This window comes from Amblyomma americanum, chromosome 1, assembly GCF_052857255.1.
Source record: "Amblyomma americanum isolate KBUSLIRL-KWMA chromosome 1, ASM5285725v1, whole genome shotgun sequence".
Lineage (NCBI taxonomy): Eukaryota > Metazoa > Arthropoda > Arachnida > Ixodida > Ixodidae > Amblyomma > Amblyomma americanum.
Genome location: NC_135497.1, coordinates 193,476,861 through 193,492,635, shown reverse-complemented (window position 1 = coordinate 193,492,635; position 15,775 = coordinate 193,476,861). Strand labels below are relative to the sequence as shown.

Sequence of the window (15,775 nt, the reverse complement as noted above, 5' to 3'; positions counted from 1 at the left end):
TGCCAACGGTCGCGCGGTTCTGGCGTTATCTCTCCTATTCCTATACTACAGACCTACACCACGCGTCTGTCAGATTCCTGCTTCATACCCCTTCTTGCGTAGCTCTCGATTCATCCGTGGTGCAGTGCTTTTTCCAACGACGATCGGCTTGAGCAGCAACTTTGCTCGCCGTTTGCAGAGGTGGGCTCAGGCGTTCGCTCTGCCTATCACTTGAGGATGCTGTTCCTTGCCAGATGAATAGAGCGTTGTAAGTTGTTACGTTTGTTCGCTTTGTGGCACCATGATTAACGAAAATTGTTTTGAGCAGATAAATGCTGTGGTCCACGATGCTGACGAGGTGTCCTCCCAGCAGCACTAAAATGGCACCAGTTAATTATGGCAAGCACGGCTGCTGCTTTCAGTTTTGTGCGAAATGTGGGAAATTTTACGCTCCTTTGTAGAAAAGAAGGGGACGTTCACGTGCATTTATTTACATATATTTACAACTCTTTACAGCAACAGCATATACAATACTTTGCATGTGTCTGCTGCTATATACATTAAAACTCTGTGTTTATAGCCATTTACATTTCTTTCTAGAATTTGTGTATTTGCTTGCATTGACACTTATTTACAGACATAAGAAATATGCATTGTAGCGCAACCACATTTGTACGCTCGAGGAAGACAAAGCATCTCGTGTGCAAGCGGAACAACAGTGAACGAAACAAAACACACCTAATGCCCGACTGGACAACCAGTTCGTACACCCTCGTGTTTTTGATCGCCCTCTCCTGTGGCCTGAAGCAATAACGACGGTAAAATAAACGCTGATGCTGCACCGAAGAAACGCTGCCTTGTGGTTCGGCCTTTATGGTGACTGTGCCTGAAGACTTGCTCAAGCGGACTTGATTTCGATTTTATCTGTCTCCCTTTCCTTCAAGCACTTTTTTTAGTTTTGCATCGTTTTATTAGCGCCTGGTTGTAGTCAAGACCAGGCAGAATGTCCGAAATACTTTGCCATCAGCTGCTGCGCCGTGCTTTTGTGACTGGAGTTCTTTTCGCTTCTTAAAACAATCGTAGCTGCAGTCTGCCAGGCACAGAGAAAAATCTTTATCTAGTTGTCGTAACGATGACAGCTTAGCCTGAAAAAAGTAGAACTACCACTTGAAAGCTACTGCTACTTGGCAGTTTCGAAAAATGCCTTCTCGGGAAGATATATCATTCCTTCTTTATTTCATTCTTGCATTTTCCTTACTCAACATGATTGGATCACAAATCAATAGAGTAAAATATATTACTAACTACCTTTACCCTCTGATTTCATATTTCTGCCAAGCAGTTTCAGTACCTCTCCCGGAATGTTTCAGCGTAGTAGCTAAAAGACAAACATGATTCGAACAAGTCGCCACAGCCTTTCATTACAATCCCAACGCCACTGCACCGCACTCTCTGTGGCTCCTTTTACAACCAGCGCCTGCAGCGTCTCCGCGGTGAGCAACGCCACAAACGGCGCGCTCTATGACGCTTCATTACCTGGCAGGCAGCCTGATTACTATGAGGGATGCAGAGCACCGAAGAAAGAAAGAACGTTTAAAAAGTTGTCTTCATATGCTGTCCTGTCCTGTGTGTGTGTGTGTGCGCGTGTGTGCGTGCGTGCGTGTGGGGATGCAGAGCGCCGAAGAAAGAAAGGACGTTTAAGAAGTTGTCTTCGTCTGCTGTGCTGTCCTGTCCTGTCCTGACCTGCGTGCGTGTGTGTGTGCGTGTGTTTTAAAGGCATGACTGCTTGTTGCCACATCCAGTGCCCAGTTATACAGAAGCACTGAACAGTTTGCTTCAAAAGCTCAAGAATATGCCTGTTAAGTCATGAAAAGGCAGAATAAAATTTTTCTCAACCATTTCCTTCTTGCTATTGTTGTGCCCGGACAACCATCCCAGATTCCACATTTACAAGATGCACAATTTCTCCTACGAACGCCCTTGGACAAGCCCGGTGCTGCGCCGCAAGGCACAGCGCCCTAACACTCCATTGTCACGCTATGATGCTGCACCGCTAGGCAGCGGCGCCGTATGGAGAAGCATCGGCGAGCGACATGTTCAAACGTGTCGCGAAGTGCTAGAAAGCCAGGCGCCAGTTCCCCTTTCCCCCTGGGAGTCAACGCGCGCGGCAAACTTGAAGCGGGTGGCCAGCGCGGTCGCTGGTTGGACCTCTCAGACGGCTGTCAAGTGCTGGCTTTTTATTGGTCCCTTTGTGTGGCGACCGTTTCTCGGGGCTACATAAGCCCCAACGCTGCCGCCTGGAAGGACTCCGGACTCCGATCTTCCGAGCTCGTGCTGAGTGTGCCGCTCCCGAGTGGAGTGTGATGTGTGACGCGTTGGAGCCTCGCCGGATGTCACCGTGCGAGAACAGTCGCGTTTGCTGCTAGCTCTCGGCCCCTGTGCCGATCTCGTCCTGTATAATGCTCTGTACATATTGTATAAAATCCCTTTCGTTGTTCTCACCGACGCCTGACTTGGAGTCTTCACTACTGACTGAGAGCTGGCGACGCTCTGTCACAAAACGGGTGGCGAGCGTTACGGGACCACCTCAAAGTCACAACACTATACACATGCGCATCTTCAAAAATGAGTTACACAACAAACTGTTATCAAACAACTTCTGGAGAGACTTTAGTATTAACTCCAATGTAACGCGTACTTGAGGTCTATCATGACTGGGCCATTAACTGTCCCACCCGTCTGCCCCTGTGACCTTATTCTCGCTGATCAAAATTATGCTTTACAGAATTTTTTCAAATTAAGCCCTGAGCAGTACGTGAAATCCACCACTGCACAAAAGTTATGCTGCCAGGAGGACACAAAGTGAGATGAAAACTGTGGCCATCAGGCACTTAATTATTGAAAGTATATTAATGAACCCTTTTGTCACTGCAACTAGTGTGAATGTTTATATAGAAAACAGAGGCGGTCGTATTCCTCCACAAGTCCATTTGGTAGACGCCTCCGAGCATGTGTGTGTTCAGGGATATTCACTTCCAAATTTTCAGCTCGATCCGTGCAAGGCAAGGCGGTACCTATCGGCGTGAAATTCCTCCAGGCGTGGCGTGTTGTTTCCTCTGCCAATGGCATAGAGCAACCAGTGCAGCTCTTAACTGTTTCCCTTTCACTTTCAGTTATCAAAATGAAAGAAACGCCCGAAGCAACAGCTGCATCTCACTAAGAAGGAGTTTCTGAATGTTCCTGAATTTCTGAATGTTTAGGAGATTTGAATAGTTCAAATAGTGAAAGTGCAGTGTGAGTCGAATAGTAAACACGATTCACAAACTATTCAAAGTTTCGAATATTCGCACACTTCTAAAAAAGGCATAGTCACATGTGTCTGACAAAAAATGCTTGCTTCGAAATCAATAACTAACTCACCTGTCAGCAAGCGTGTGATCTTTGCTGTAACTCTGCGTTGACAGCAGCACAATTTGGTAAACCACTTGGGCAACAGAAAACAAGGTGCTTGCAGCCACAACTGCTTTGACGTAGCAGCTCGATCGTACTGAAAAGCATAAGAGCTAGTTAAACGTTCATAGTGCTGATGCATAAACAACAGAAAAAAAAAAGTTATACTGTCAGCTATTCAACTGATTCTTGATTTATCATGTAAACCTGGAAATGGTTTATGCAACAGTGCTAGCACACTTCCACCTGAAGGTGAATTTTTTTTAAGGCAGTGACCCCTTCCTAAACCACTGAACTGCAAACTGAAAAGTGCACATCTACTGCCCCATTGTTCTGGAATGCATTGCTTGGCCTGAAGCCATTCTACCACCATAGTGTCAAGCAAAAGGCAAGGACCCAAGTGCCTTATCAAGGCTATTTCCTGCCACCAACACTCTGGAATGGGGTCGTAAAAATGGGGAATGGGATTTAGGAAATTAAAGACATACCTATGCCCAAGAAAAAACTATACAGCTCGAACTATGCAACATATTCATTGCATATTCAGTACAACTTTTAACATTTTAAAATAGTTATTTCAGTGGTTTTGAGTAGTGTAGGAGCAATAAACTGGCAAAGACTAGGACAATATGTAGCTGTATATGTATATCTGCCATCAAAAGATTACAGAACATGAGTTTGGTGAAAATTTTATCTTTGCATTTGGGGACCCACTGCTTGAAACTGCTGCACTGCGTAATTTCAGGAATTCTTTTTTTTTCCCGAAAACTGGATTTATGGATTTATGGGGGTTTAACGTCCCAAATCGACTCAGTCTATGACGGACGCCGTAGTGAAGGGCCTTGGAAATTTCAACCACTTGGGGTTCTTCAATGTGCACTGACATCGCACAGTACATGGGCCTCAATAATTTCGCCTCCATTGAAATTCGACCGCCACGACTGGTATCGAACCTGCGTCTTTCGGGTCAGCAGCCGAGCGCTATAACTATTGAGCCACCGCAGCGGCTTTTTTTTTTTTTTTTAATTGTACCAAAATGGTCATTTAGTACCTGTGCAGCCATCTGTCGGCAAACCAAAAACAAATGCTTTGGAAGAGCCCGACTCGCCTTATACCAGAAAAAGAGTGCCAGAAAACACACAAGCTGGACTTGTCATGAGCCACAAATGATAGTCTGCTTATGATGAGCGTGGCTAGACCAAGTCCAGTTGGGGGTTAAGGTGCATAATGCAATGTGTTTCACTTAAGAATGTTACCATTTTTCAAAAATAGGCTTTTTGAGATAGAAGCACGCTCCCTCCAGCATAACGCTGTCAGTGGTGGTGTGCACCAGAGTACTGCTAAGATGTGCTAACTAGCAGGCTAATTAACAAATATTGAATAGTTAACTTTTTACCTATTACAGTTAGGCTGCTCATTTACTGAGAGGTTTGTAGCTTACAGTACACAACAGCCATGTCAGTTTTTAGTTTTCTGAAAACACCTTTCCCTTTGTCGCTGTAGCAAAAGGAATTCTGGGGCTCCTCATGGGTGAACCTGGAACCATGCGGCCGGAGAGGGTGCTAGCCACACCTATGAGAATACTGCATTCTTTTAACTCTTAACTCTGGGTATACACTTACAAACTAACTCACAAGTGAGAAAATGTGAAGATTATACAATATTTAAATGAGATATGATAAACAGATTAAAGAAAAAAAGAAAAACATTTTTCTACAAACATGAAATGACGACAGCAGAGAAAGAAAGGCAAGCCATAATTTTAAAAATGCAACCGATGAGTAACAATTTTGAAACCAGCACTAATCACGAAATTTAATTTTCCTCAATGGAAACAATACAATGACTGTCTACTTGAATAACGTTGAGGGTCAAAAGGTAAGCTAGCACACTAAGACCCGAGTATATTGAACTCAAAGGCAACTGTGAATTAGTTCTATATATATATATACACATCGATCATTCAATACCTAAAAATGGCAGCAGATAAGCTTTATCTGTGACATAGAAGCAAGAATATTTTGCACCTAGCTAGTGCTGACCACACCTCAGAGTTTCAATATTACTTAGAGGGAAAGTAGGCGACACTGCACTTTATCCACCATGAAGAAGCACAGGAATGCCGGTAAGATGAGGTTTCGCATTTAGTTTGGATATTTTTGAACACAAAATGTCGGTTCAGCCATAACAATACGGTTGTTCTCGCGGTAAACCTCAAAGCCATGTTGTGAAAGATTCCATACCAGCCTGACACTTGTGTTAAATTTATTAAAAAAGCTAACAGCACACTATTAGAGGAAAGCATTGTGGCACACAGCAACACACCTGCCGATTCAGAGGCAGAATCAACATTTTTGGCCCAACAATAGCCATGCCAAATAAGAAAGTCTTCCCAGCATTCCCATGATGGATGAAGCGCTCTTTAAGAAATACGCATAGACGCTGGCACCAGCTTCTCCTCTAGTTAACAATGAGAAACTATGGACAGTGCAGTGCACACTAGACCTAATCTGCTTTGCATCAAAGCCGCAGTGGATGAGGTTTTGGAATTAGTCGCCGAATCTAAGATGTCTAAGCGTGTTACCGGTACACTATAAATAGAAAAACTGCTCATTAAAATTAAGGTACAGTTCGTTTCCACAATGTATTTGGTTAGCCGCCGCTAAGCTTTAGTTAATTAGGCTGGCTTCACCTCACGACAGTGATAAGGCGTGGAAAATTAGAACAAGAGACCAAAGGCAACCCTCAAGAACATCCCACATTCACTTCACCACACGATTTCACAGTGCCAGTTCTGCTAATAGGTGCTGAAGGCCATTCTGACCCATCTCAGCGCGCACAGAAAGAAATCGAACAGTGCCATTAGGAAAAGTGCCCCTTGCCAGGATGCAGCATGCAGGTCAACATACTGAACGACTGGCAAAATTGCAGTTTACAATATTGCACGACTTTCATATAGTTTTACATATGATTTTAAGGAAATAATCCATGTATGATATAGTCAATAATTCGATATATCCGGGCTCGACTGTACACCGTTGCAAAGATAGGTTTGGTTTATGGGGGTTTAACATCCCAAAGCGACTCAGGCTATGAGGGACGCCGTAGTGAAGGGCTCCGGAAATTTCAACCACCTGGGGTTCTTTAACGTGCACTGACATCGCACAGTACACGGGCCTCTAGAATTTCGCCTCCATCGAAATTCGACCGCCGCGGCCGGAATCGAACCCGCGTCTTCCGGGCCAGCAGCTGAGCGCCGTAACCACTCAGCCACCCCGGCGGCCAAGTTGCAAAGATACTTCAATAAACTCACCTATGTTTGTATTTCTGGAATTTGGTCCACGAACTAATGGATTGGCCAGTAGAAGAAGTAAGTACACAAAGGAGAACACATTGTAGCGAAACAGCACAGCTGCAACAAGAAAATACAGTACATGCAAAGATTAAAACCAAAATTTTTATATGTAAACACTAGTTAAAAATAAAAACAAAGAAAGACTACAATTTGAAGTTGCAAAATATAAGTTTGTGCTTCAAGCCTGTGCTCATAACCATCGACAACCCAGGTATACCCACTAAAGGACAATGGCCTCTCCCATTGACCTCCATTTAACCATGTTCTGTGCCACCTATGGCCACCCTATTCTACGATATTTCTTAGTTAACCATTTCATCAGTACAAGTGCCTGCGCTCTCTCTACTGTGCTCTCATGAGGCCACATCTAGAGTGCACATCAGTAGCCTGAAACGGTGTCTCCGGTAGCTATGTAATCAAATCGAAAATGTTCAGTGCGAGTTCATGCATATCTTTTATAACAAATGTTTAGTCACTGTTGCTTCTACGACAACGATTCTCTTGTAGCAGACCTCAGTATGTCTACTCTTCACGAGAGGTGACTCACGCATGACAAGCAGTTTCTTCACAAAGTTTCCTATAGTTCCACTGACTGTTACCAGTTATTGACGTCACTGCTATTTTGTGTGCCTCATGAAAAGCCGCCAAATATTGACATTTTTTTCCTGAGAAGAATGCCATTTGTCCAATTACTCATCTGCAAATCACTTATAATTTGTCGTTTTATAACACAGACATATTTGTTTTAACTGTTGTTTGAATTGCCATTTTCTTTAGATGCTTGTTTTCATATTGTCTGTAATACGACTGGTTCATGTCATGGACATGGTGTTAGTACTTGACCCAATGTGCACTCATTTAAGCCAACTGGCTGTTGTCCTGATCTCCATCTGCACATTCTCTCTCTGCCCTCCCCCTCGTGACATTTCCATTCTCACGAAATGCACTCTATTACCCTAAAGAACCACTGGTTATCTGTTCTTCACATTACATGCCTTGCCCAATTTCCCTTTCCTTGTGTTTTGTTAGGATATAATTAACTGGTGTTTGTTCTCATATCCACTCTACCCTTTCGTTTTCTTAGTATTACTCCAATCATTTTCTTACCAAACTTGTGCTATGAGACTAGCAGTCATGACATATGCTGCCACAGTTAATATACACCAAAAGTTTAACACTTCTTTATAGTTATTTTACAAAAGGATCCTAGGCTAATAACAGCACATGCCATCCTAGCATAAGTCAAAGCTCAATTCCTGATGTATTCAGGGTGCAGAAAAATCCCATTTACATGTCAAAGCTTGCATCAAATGAACACAAAAGAAAACAGGCAGTTTAAGTAAACACATTTTGAAAGCCATAACTCAATCTTGTGAACTAAGAAACATCTTGGCTCAGGTGCTTCCTTGTGCTGTATCTCATTTAACAAAAATAGTTTCATTAATAAAGAAAGAAACAAATGAGGTCAACAGAGCTTAATTAGAACAGAAATTATCCTATTATCTAGTCATTACAAAACAAGTTTGACAGCCACTTCTAAACAAAGACTGCTGAATGTTGTCATACGCACCTAGCAACAAAACAACAGGAAGTGCAACTCTAAACAGCACTTGACAAACAACTGCCTTGACCATCTTGATGTTTTCAAAGCAACAAACAACGTGGGGCAAAGGAGAGCCTCTTTGTCGTTGCGTCTAACTTGGTAACAAGCTCATATTCCTTTTTCCAGCCTTGTGAATCCCACCATAGAGTGCCAGACACTGAAAGAAAAAAAAAATGATATGAAGTCGCTATCAGCATATTTAACTGTTACAAGGTACACATGCTTGAAGTTCAGAGAATTACAAGGTTTGTCGGTCAGAAATTTGAATGACCTCGTTCAGCCGAACTGCTATGATGTTAAACCTGTTAAACAATGACACACTATTACTATTGCATTATTCTCAGGCCTCTTCATTCAGCCAGAAGCATGAGTAGCCACAAAAATTACAAAAAGACAGGTAAATGGTTTACGGTTCATGGAGTTTAATGTCCCAAAGCAGCTCAGGCTATGAGGGACACAGTAGTGGAGGGGTCCGGATAATTTCAACCACCTGGGGCTCTTTAATGTGCACTGACATCGCATAGCACAAGGGCCTCTAGCATTTCACCTCCATCGAAATGCGACCACCGCGGACAGGATCAGACCCGCGCCTTTTGGGTCTGCAGCCGAGCACCCTAACCACTGGTTGAGCCACCGTGATGACTAAAAAAAATATATAGGTAAAAGAGGCACCAATGTAAATGTTAAGAAAACAGAAAACCAAATGGATGCTGGCATCATTGATTAATCATGCAACCAACATTTTCAGAAATGAAAGACCAAAGACAACCCACATACGATAAGTTTTCGTGCTCCATTAGCTAGGTTTATAACTTTTTCTTTTCAGTGTCTCTGAAAAACAACTGCTTCAAACATTTTATGCATTAATTACCTTTAGGTCTGCCAAATCTTAAGTGCCCCCTTAGTGAGGTTGAAAACTGACCTTCAGTTAGAATGAAGGATAAAAAGCCAAAAAATGCCCCCTTGAATTTACACAGCCACAGTCATTCGCTGTTCTTGGCTGCTGCAATTTTGGTACCAGTCAGGTAGCAAGAAGAGGGAAATAAGGGGCTTAGCACTGAACTAAATGCGCAGATCAAGAGGCTATTAAAAACAAAGCAAACAGAGGCTATTTATGGTGTTTTAGGCAAACAGTAAAACTATGATTTGAAAGGAAGAACATAGAACAAAAGCCAGCATGTTACCGAACAAAAGACAACAGTGTGGGTGTACTAACAAGCAACTTCTGTTGCATATGGAGGAGTACTGACTAACCACTACCTGCCCAGTGCTCTACTTCTGCAAGAGTTCAAATGAATGAACAGTACGCCTTGAAAGGTGTTTAACAGTAATACTCCTGCCAAAAGGGGCAGAATGCATACACCTGAACTCAGGTCGGACTGCACATATCACACAGAATATGATCGAAGCACGGAGAACAAAACTGAGCCAAGCACCATGATTGGATGCAAAAGCAGTGCTGGTTCACTCAAGGCTAGCCAACACATTCATAAACAAATATGCATGAAAGCAGAGAAAAGGACAGCCAAAGCCATTGTTAAGTTGGTAGAGATTTTCACTGCTTTGTGCACATATAAAGCTCTGCAGTAAGTTAACAATTTCCTTGACATCAATGACTGCAGGTCTCTTCTCGTGTGTCAGGAGAAATACTTAGTGGATAAAATTAATTTAAAATGTCATGTAACTAACTTTAAAAATAATGTGCAGTTCATAAACTATGAGCTGCCACTTATCAGAATTTGAAATATTCTAAAAATAAAAACTAAATTGTGTGCAAACGGACTTTCTTTTGCTGGAAGCTACATAAACGAAGTGCTTTTGCCCCAGTAAAAAGACAAACTGAATCAACAGTTTGATTCTGTACAAAATGAATTTTTTTTTTATATTACAGCAGACAATTAGCATTGAAAATGATCTGCAACACATACCATCCCATGCGACCATCTGTAATTACCGTATCCTCAACGAATATACAAGGAACATAGCCTTCCAGTATGCCAAATCCATTTGAACTACTAAGTGCACAAACCTTGGCACACTGGACTTAACCCCTCACATGCAAAGTAAAACAAAAATCAATGAATCTACACTTAATTCTTTGTGACTTCAGGCTGGTCTACAATTTTGCAGCAATTGATAATCCCTACACAACTGGATAAGATGCAAATGCAGTTGCATGAGAGGCCAATCTTAGGTACTGAACTAGGAGCCAGAATGAATAAAAAAAAAGAGAAAATTGAACTCCAAAAAAGATTAAACAATTTTTCAGTTAACCCTGACAAGCTGTTGATACTGCTTTAAATCACTACTTTGGTCTTCAGCATGACATTTCTAAGCCACAATACCAAAGGTTTCAAACAGAAAATCACTACTGAAAGAAAGCCAATGAAAGCCTAAAGTAAAACTGAAATGAATGGAGGTGAAGGAAATTTAAAGGAGGCCGATAAAATAATAATCCAGGACTGAAATCATCTGATTAATATCATGTGAAGGCCTTGCATTAAAGTAAAGATACCAAAAATAAATAGCATATTCTTGAAATAATGCATCTACAATCACTGATCGTAGATTTAAACACCAAATCTACTGGTAAGCAATGATCACATTATCACAGTTTTCTTCTACAATGCCACATAGGTTTCTCAAAGTCTGGCATGCACAGGAAAAAACAGCAGTGCGATGTCAAATATTGGCTGCACAAACATAAAAATGTACAGTTTTGTGATGCACTGAAACCCTGAAGACACCCACCAAGTTCAGCCAGCTATGACCGTAGCTCCTGCAGCCCCAAATGCCTTCTACTCAATGGATATTCACTTTTACATACTAAAGTGCATGCAACTTGTTGCAAAAACTTACAAATATGGGTGTGCTGCAGCTTGGAGAGCTGATGGCATGTGAATCGGTTGACAATGAACCCTAAACTATCAGTAATCGAAATATAGAATAGCATGTAGAAAAAACTTTAAGGAAAAAATCTTTAAAATTATCTTCTGTAATTCATTTCATTTCATTTTACTTCCTTAAAGACCCCTCAGAAGGGTTAAATTTTCAGAAAATGATAATGGACAGGTGATGTCGACAATATGTTGGGGAAGGCAGCTCCAATCTTTAGCTGCACGTGGGAAGAAGGAGGCTGAAAAAGTAACAGTTCGGGCACGTGGACGAAAAACGAAGCATGTGGTTGGTGCAGTGAGAAATGTACGATGCTAGCATGATGTAATGGGCACGATTAAGTGATGAGTAACAGAACTTGTGGCACAGTGATAGTGTGGCTATGCGACGACGAACAGAAAAAGGCAATAATGCAGATTTAGTTTTTAGAGCTGAAACACTGACGTCAAACAAATAAGAATGAATTAACCTTGTAGCGCAATTTTGGATGGCTTCTCGTTTATGAAGTTAATATGATGCGGGTCCCATATGGCGGATGCATATTCTAGTTTAGGTCTAACGAGTGACTTGTAGGCAAGAAATTTCACATGTTGTGGGGCGAGGCAAAGGTGACATTTAAAAAATCTCAGTGTTTTGTTAGCTGATGATATCATGTTATTGACATGTGCATTCTATGTTAGGTAGTTAGATAATGTGACGCCTAAGTATTTGAAAGATGATACGGATTCTACGGACTCATTAATGATTTTGTACTGAAAGGTACGACTCTTGTGGCGACGGGTAATGGAAAGAAGCTTGCATTTGCTTGGGTTGAGGGTTATAAGCCAATTTTCACACCATTGTTCGATTTGGTTAAGGTCCTGTTGGAGGGTTTCTTGATCAGTAGTGTTAGTTATCCAATGGTAGATTGCGCAGTCGTGAACAAACATCCGAATTTGGCAAGATACATGCTGCAGGAGATCGTTAATATATATTAAAAACAAGAGAGAGCGCCGAATGTTCCAGAAAGATGGTTGGAGGACTGGTTATTTACGATGACTGACTGAGAGCAATTTGTTAAAAAGGCCTTTATCCACTTTAGCCTATTACGATGTAGGTTTAACAGAGAAAGTTTTTGTATTAACCGTTGATGTGGAACTTTATCAAATTTTCATTTCAATTAACTGGACCAAAAAAATACAACATATAAAGGTTCCTAGTTCTTTGCAGTGGCAACCAGTTTCCCTCTTCCAGTGGATGCACATACATTACATACTATAAACAGATAAAGACCACAAAGTGCAGACATGTTTATCCTGCTACAACAAAATAAAGAAAACGGTCAACACAATACCTTTATCTGAAGTCTGTCAAATAAAAGAAATCATATGAAGACTAACAAAGAAAACACCCATTATAAATTCCATTTAGCTGTTCAATGCAGTGAACAAGGTCATTAGTAATAGACAGAGCAAAACTCACAATACCATACATATGTCACAGAGCGTTTGCACTTCATTCCGAAAGACAGTATGTGTGTTAGCTGCACTATAATGTTTCTTATGCAAGCACAAATTCCTACTTGCGGGCCCGGCACTGACTATACAAAGCAAAACATGGCAAATGTATGACTATGGTGACAGTTAATTATGCCATCAAAGTCTTATTTGCACAATTTAGTTCACTTCATTAATGAGAGCAAAATAACAGTTGCATATGTGCACGTCCAGACCGGTTGCAGATGTGTTGCGACAGACTTCCGGCCTGATAACACAAAAGAGAAGGCGCACCTCCGACTGCTGCTCTGACTGATGCCGATACGCTAATACCCTATCACAGAGGCAGGTATCAAACTCCCGCACAGAACATAAGAAAAAAAATTGCAAATGTGGTCAAAGGAAAATGACATCTCACTTGCGCTTTCAACAACTACACATATTAGCTCTTTACCTACAAGCACACGAAATTCTTAACTAACCTCTGTGAAGTCCGCTGCACAATGCTAATAAACGTGCGCGTAAACAACTTAAAAATTGTTCAAGTGTTCACAAACTGTCGCCTGATGTTCTCAGCGTGATCTGTCAAACTGACAGCAGAAACGGCCTCGTATTGCGACGCTCGCACTCGTCACAGGGACGGCAGATGCGCGCTTCAACCATGGTCTGGGATTTATCGCACACGCATACGAAATCCTGAGGCCACATGACAGGTGGAAGACGCACTACCGTCCACAGAAGCGCAAGCAGTGGTGAGGCCACTCAGGCTATTGAAACGCAAAGCGAAAGCTGCCCAGACAGGTTCGCCGACAGCGCTTACACATCCAGAAACTCACTCATCATTCCGAACGTGCGCTGGTATCGATCCAATCAGGAAACAGTAACATAAAACAGCACTGAGCGTAGGGTGCATTAAGAAGCTCGCCCACACATTGCGTGCCAGGGACGGAGTGATGTGTCGGGTACCGACGTCAGCCACTGCTTCCCCTGCGAGACTCCATATCTACAACTGAGACTCGACGGTAACGCATGCCCCAACGCATGCCTCAACACACTTCTGGCTTTGAAACGTTCGCAACCAAAATGTATTCAGCACGCACACACACAAAAAAAAAATGCACGTTTTACTTACAGCCCGCTCCATCAGAACACCACCGCCGTCACAGACTAATTCGGCTCGTCCATCACCGCTGGGCTGTCACGGGCGAAATCACTGGAACTGAGCCGACGATAACGCGGTCACCCTCCTTTGCAGCTCGAACGCTCCAGCTGAACACGATTACGTACGAAGGTAGCAAACGCATTGCGTGAACCGCACAGCGATCTGCTCGATACGCTCTACTCAACGAGAGTGCTACGCCCTCTGCTCCGCTACCTCAGTGCCCCTGTCAGGTGTGCGGAATAGACACTACAAACGTAGACATCCGCTAGAGCGCCAGATGGCCACGATGATTGCTTATTTTTTACGTAGTGCTACTAAAGAGTAAAGCAGCTATGGACTTCAACATTGTCTGCTAGGTTCCTGCCTGCGGACTTTGGTTTAGTATATCCACTATTTTAACACCACTACTAAATATTATAGTAGTTCATATTTCCGCTGTAATTATGGTATCGCTAAAAGCGTGAACATTTTTTTATAAAGCAGTTTTGACTGATTGTTGAATGGCCTCAGATAAAAAAAAAGGAAGGTGAAACCGATTTCTTCATAAATGCTCTCCGTAGGTTCAGAAAAAAAAATAGTGGATACGTTAACTACGAGAAATAGGAACAATCTGGGTAGTGATGGCACCTTGATACATTAAAAAGCATATTTGAGGCAATTATCGCATTCATAATTTGTATTATAATTTATGACTAAGGCTACTCAATATATTTAGTTAACAATTTTCTCTGAAAACGCGTACAACTCTAATCTAAACCGAAACCGAAACTAACTTAGGATGCTTGTGGTGTTGGTTGTTGGCGGTTATTTGCTACCGCGAAACTACAGTGAACTAGAATATTGTAGTTCACTGTAGCGAAACTGTCTATGACGAGGTAAATGGTATTATTGCAACGACATTATTATTATGGTAAACTGCCAAGAAAAATTACAATGTTTGGTTGACGCTCTTTCGAGGGAGCCATGTACAGCGTCAAAAATGTTTGCTTGCAATAAAACAAATACATCGGTAAAGCAGCGGGACAATATATGTCCTGTTTGGCTTATTCTGATGAGCTGCACATCGATCCTGCGTGAACTGCAGACAGGCTACTTTCCGCTTGACGAAAGCGCGCCACTGTCAGCGACCACTCTCGTATTTCAGTTCTGGAATTTAGACCACAACTCGCAGCTCATTTTTATCGCTGCGCCCGCTTCTTGACCGGCTCTAGCAGCCAAAACATCGCAGCTGACCATACTGAGCGGCATTCGTTTCCGTCTCAGCTAGGTTTGTGCGATTGTCACGCGCGGCGCGTGGGGTCCCAATGTGACTCAAGAAAACAGGCTAATGGAGGAGCCAGGGACTTAGCGCCATAGCACCAGCACCAGCTTTCCGGCTCGCGGAAACCGAAAATCAGCAAGGGCTTGTCAGCCGGGCGCATGCTGGCGGCTAAGTCTCGCGGGGTCCTAGAATTGAGGGACCCCAACACAAACAATTCGTTGACAATAAAAGTTTTTTTTTTCTAATTCTCCTCCTCACCCGCATGCCGTTAACGTTTGCTGCCGATATAGTACTTAATGCAAAGCGAAAGAAGCAAGCGTCAGTCACTTGGAGCTCGAGCCTCACCCCCTCGAAATAAAGTAGGCAATATGGCTCCCCATCATGACTGTTCGGAGAATTGATCAATTATGTTCACCGGTAGGCTAGCATAGTTGTTGGACGAAAAATATTGAAAACGAATGGAAAGGCAGGCTCCTACTTCGAAAACCTGTAGATGCAGGGGCAGTGACGGCCGGTACGAGCGGGAAGAGGAATTTAGAGAGCGAACTAAAAGCATTATGAAAACTGGGGGAGAGGAGAGAAACTATTCAAGCAA

At 42.5% G+C, this 15,775-nt stretch overlaps 1 protein-coding gene across 3 annotated transcripts in view; it reads right to left on the bottom strand.

Annotated features, from left to right (window-relative positions):
* The window catches only part of Piezo (piezo type mechanosensitive ion channel component), a 162,069-nt gene extending 147,770 nt beyond the window's left edge, over positions 1-14,299 (bottom strand). Inside the window, exons 1-4 of one of the 3 annotated variants that reach the window (XM_077648158.1) lie at positions 13,890-14,299; positions 8,355-8,544; positions 6,743-6,841; positions 3,400-3,526 (exon numbers count right to left, since the gene is read on the bottom strand). In XM_077648158.1, coding sequence (XP_077504284.1) covers positions 3,400-3,526; positions 6,743-6,841; positions 8,355-8,418 — 290 coding nt within the window. In that variant the 5' untranslated portion in view covers positions 8,419-8,544; positions 13,890-14,299. Of the gene's footprint in view, positions 1-3,399; positions 3,527-6,742; positions 6,842-8,354; positions 8,545-13,239; positions 13,349-13,889 lie in introns of those variants that run through there. The other 2 variants (XM_077648156.1, XM_077648157.1) reach the window with 2 other exon arrangements.
* Between the last annotated feature and the right edge of the window lie 1,476 nt (positions 14,300-15,775).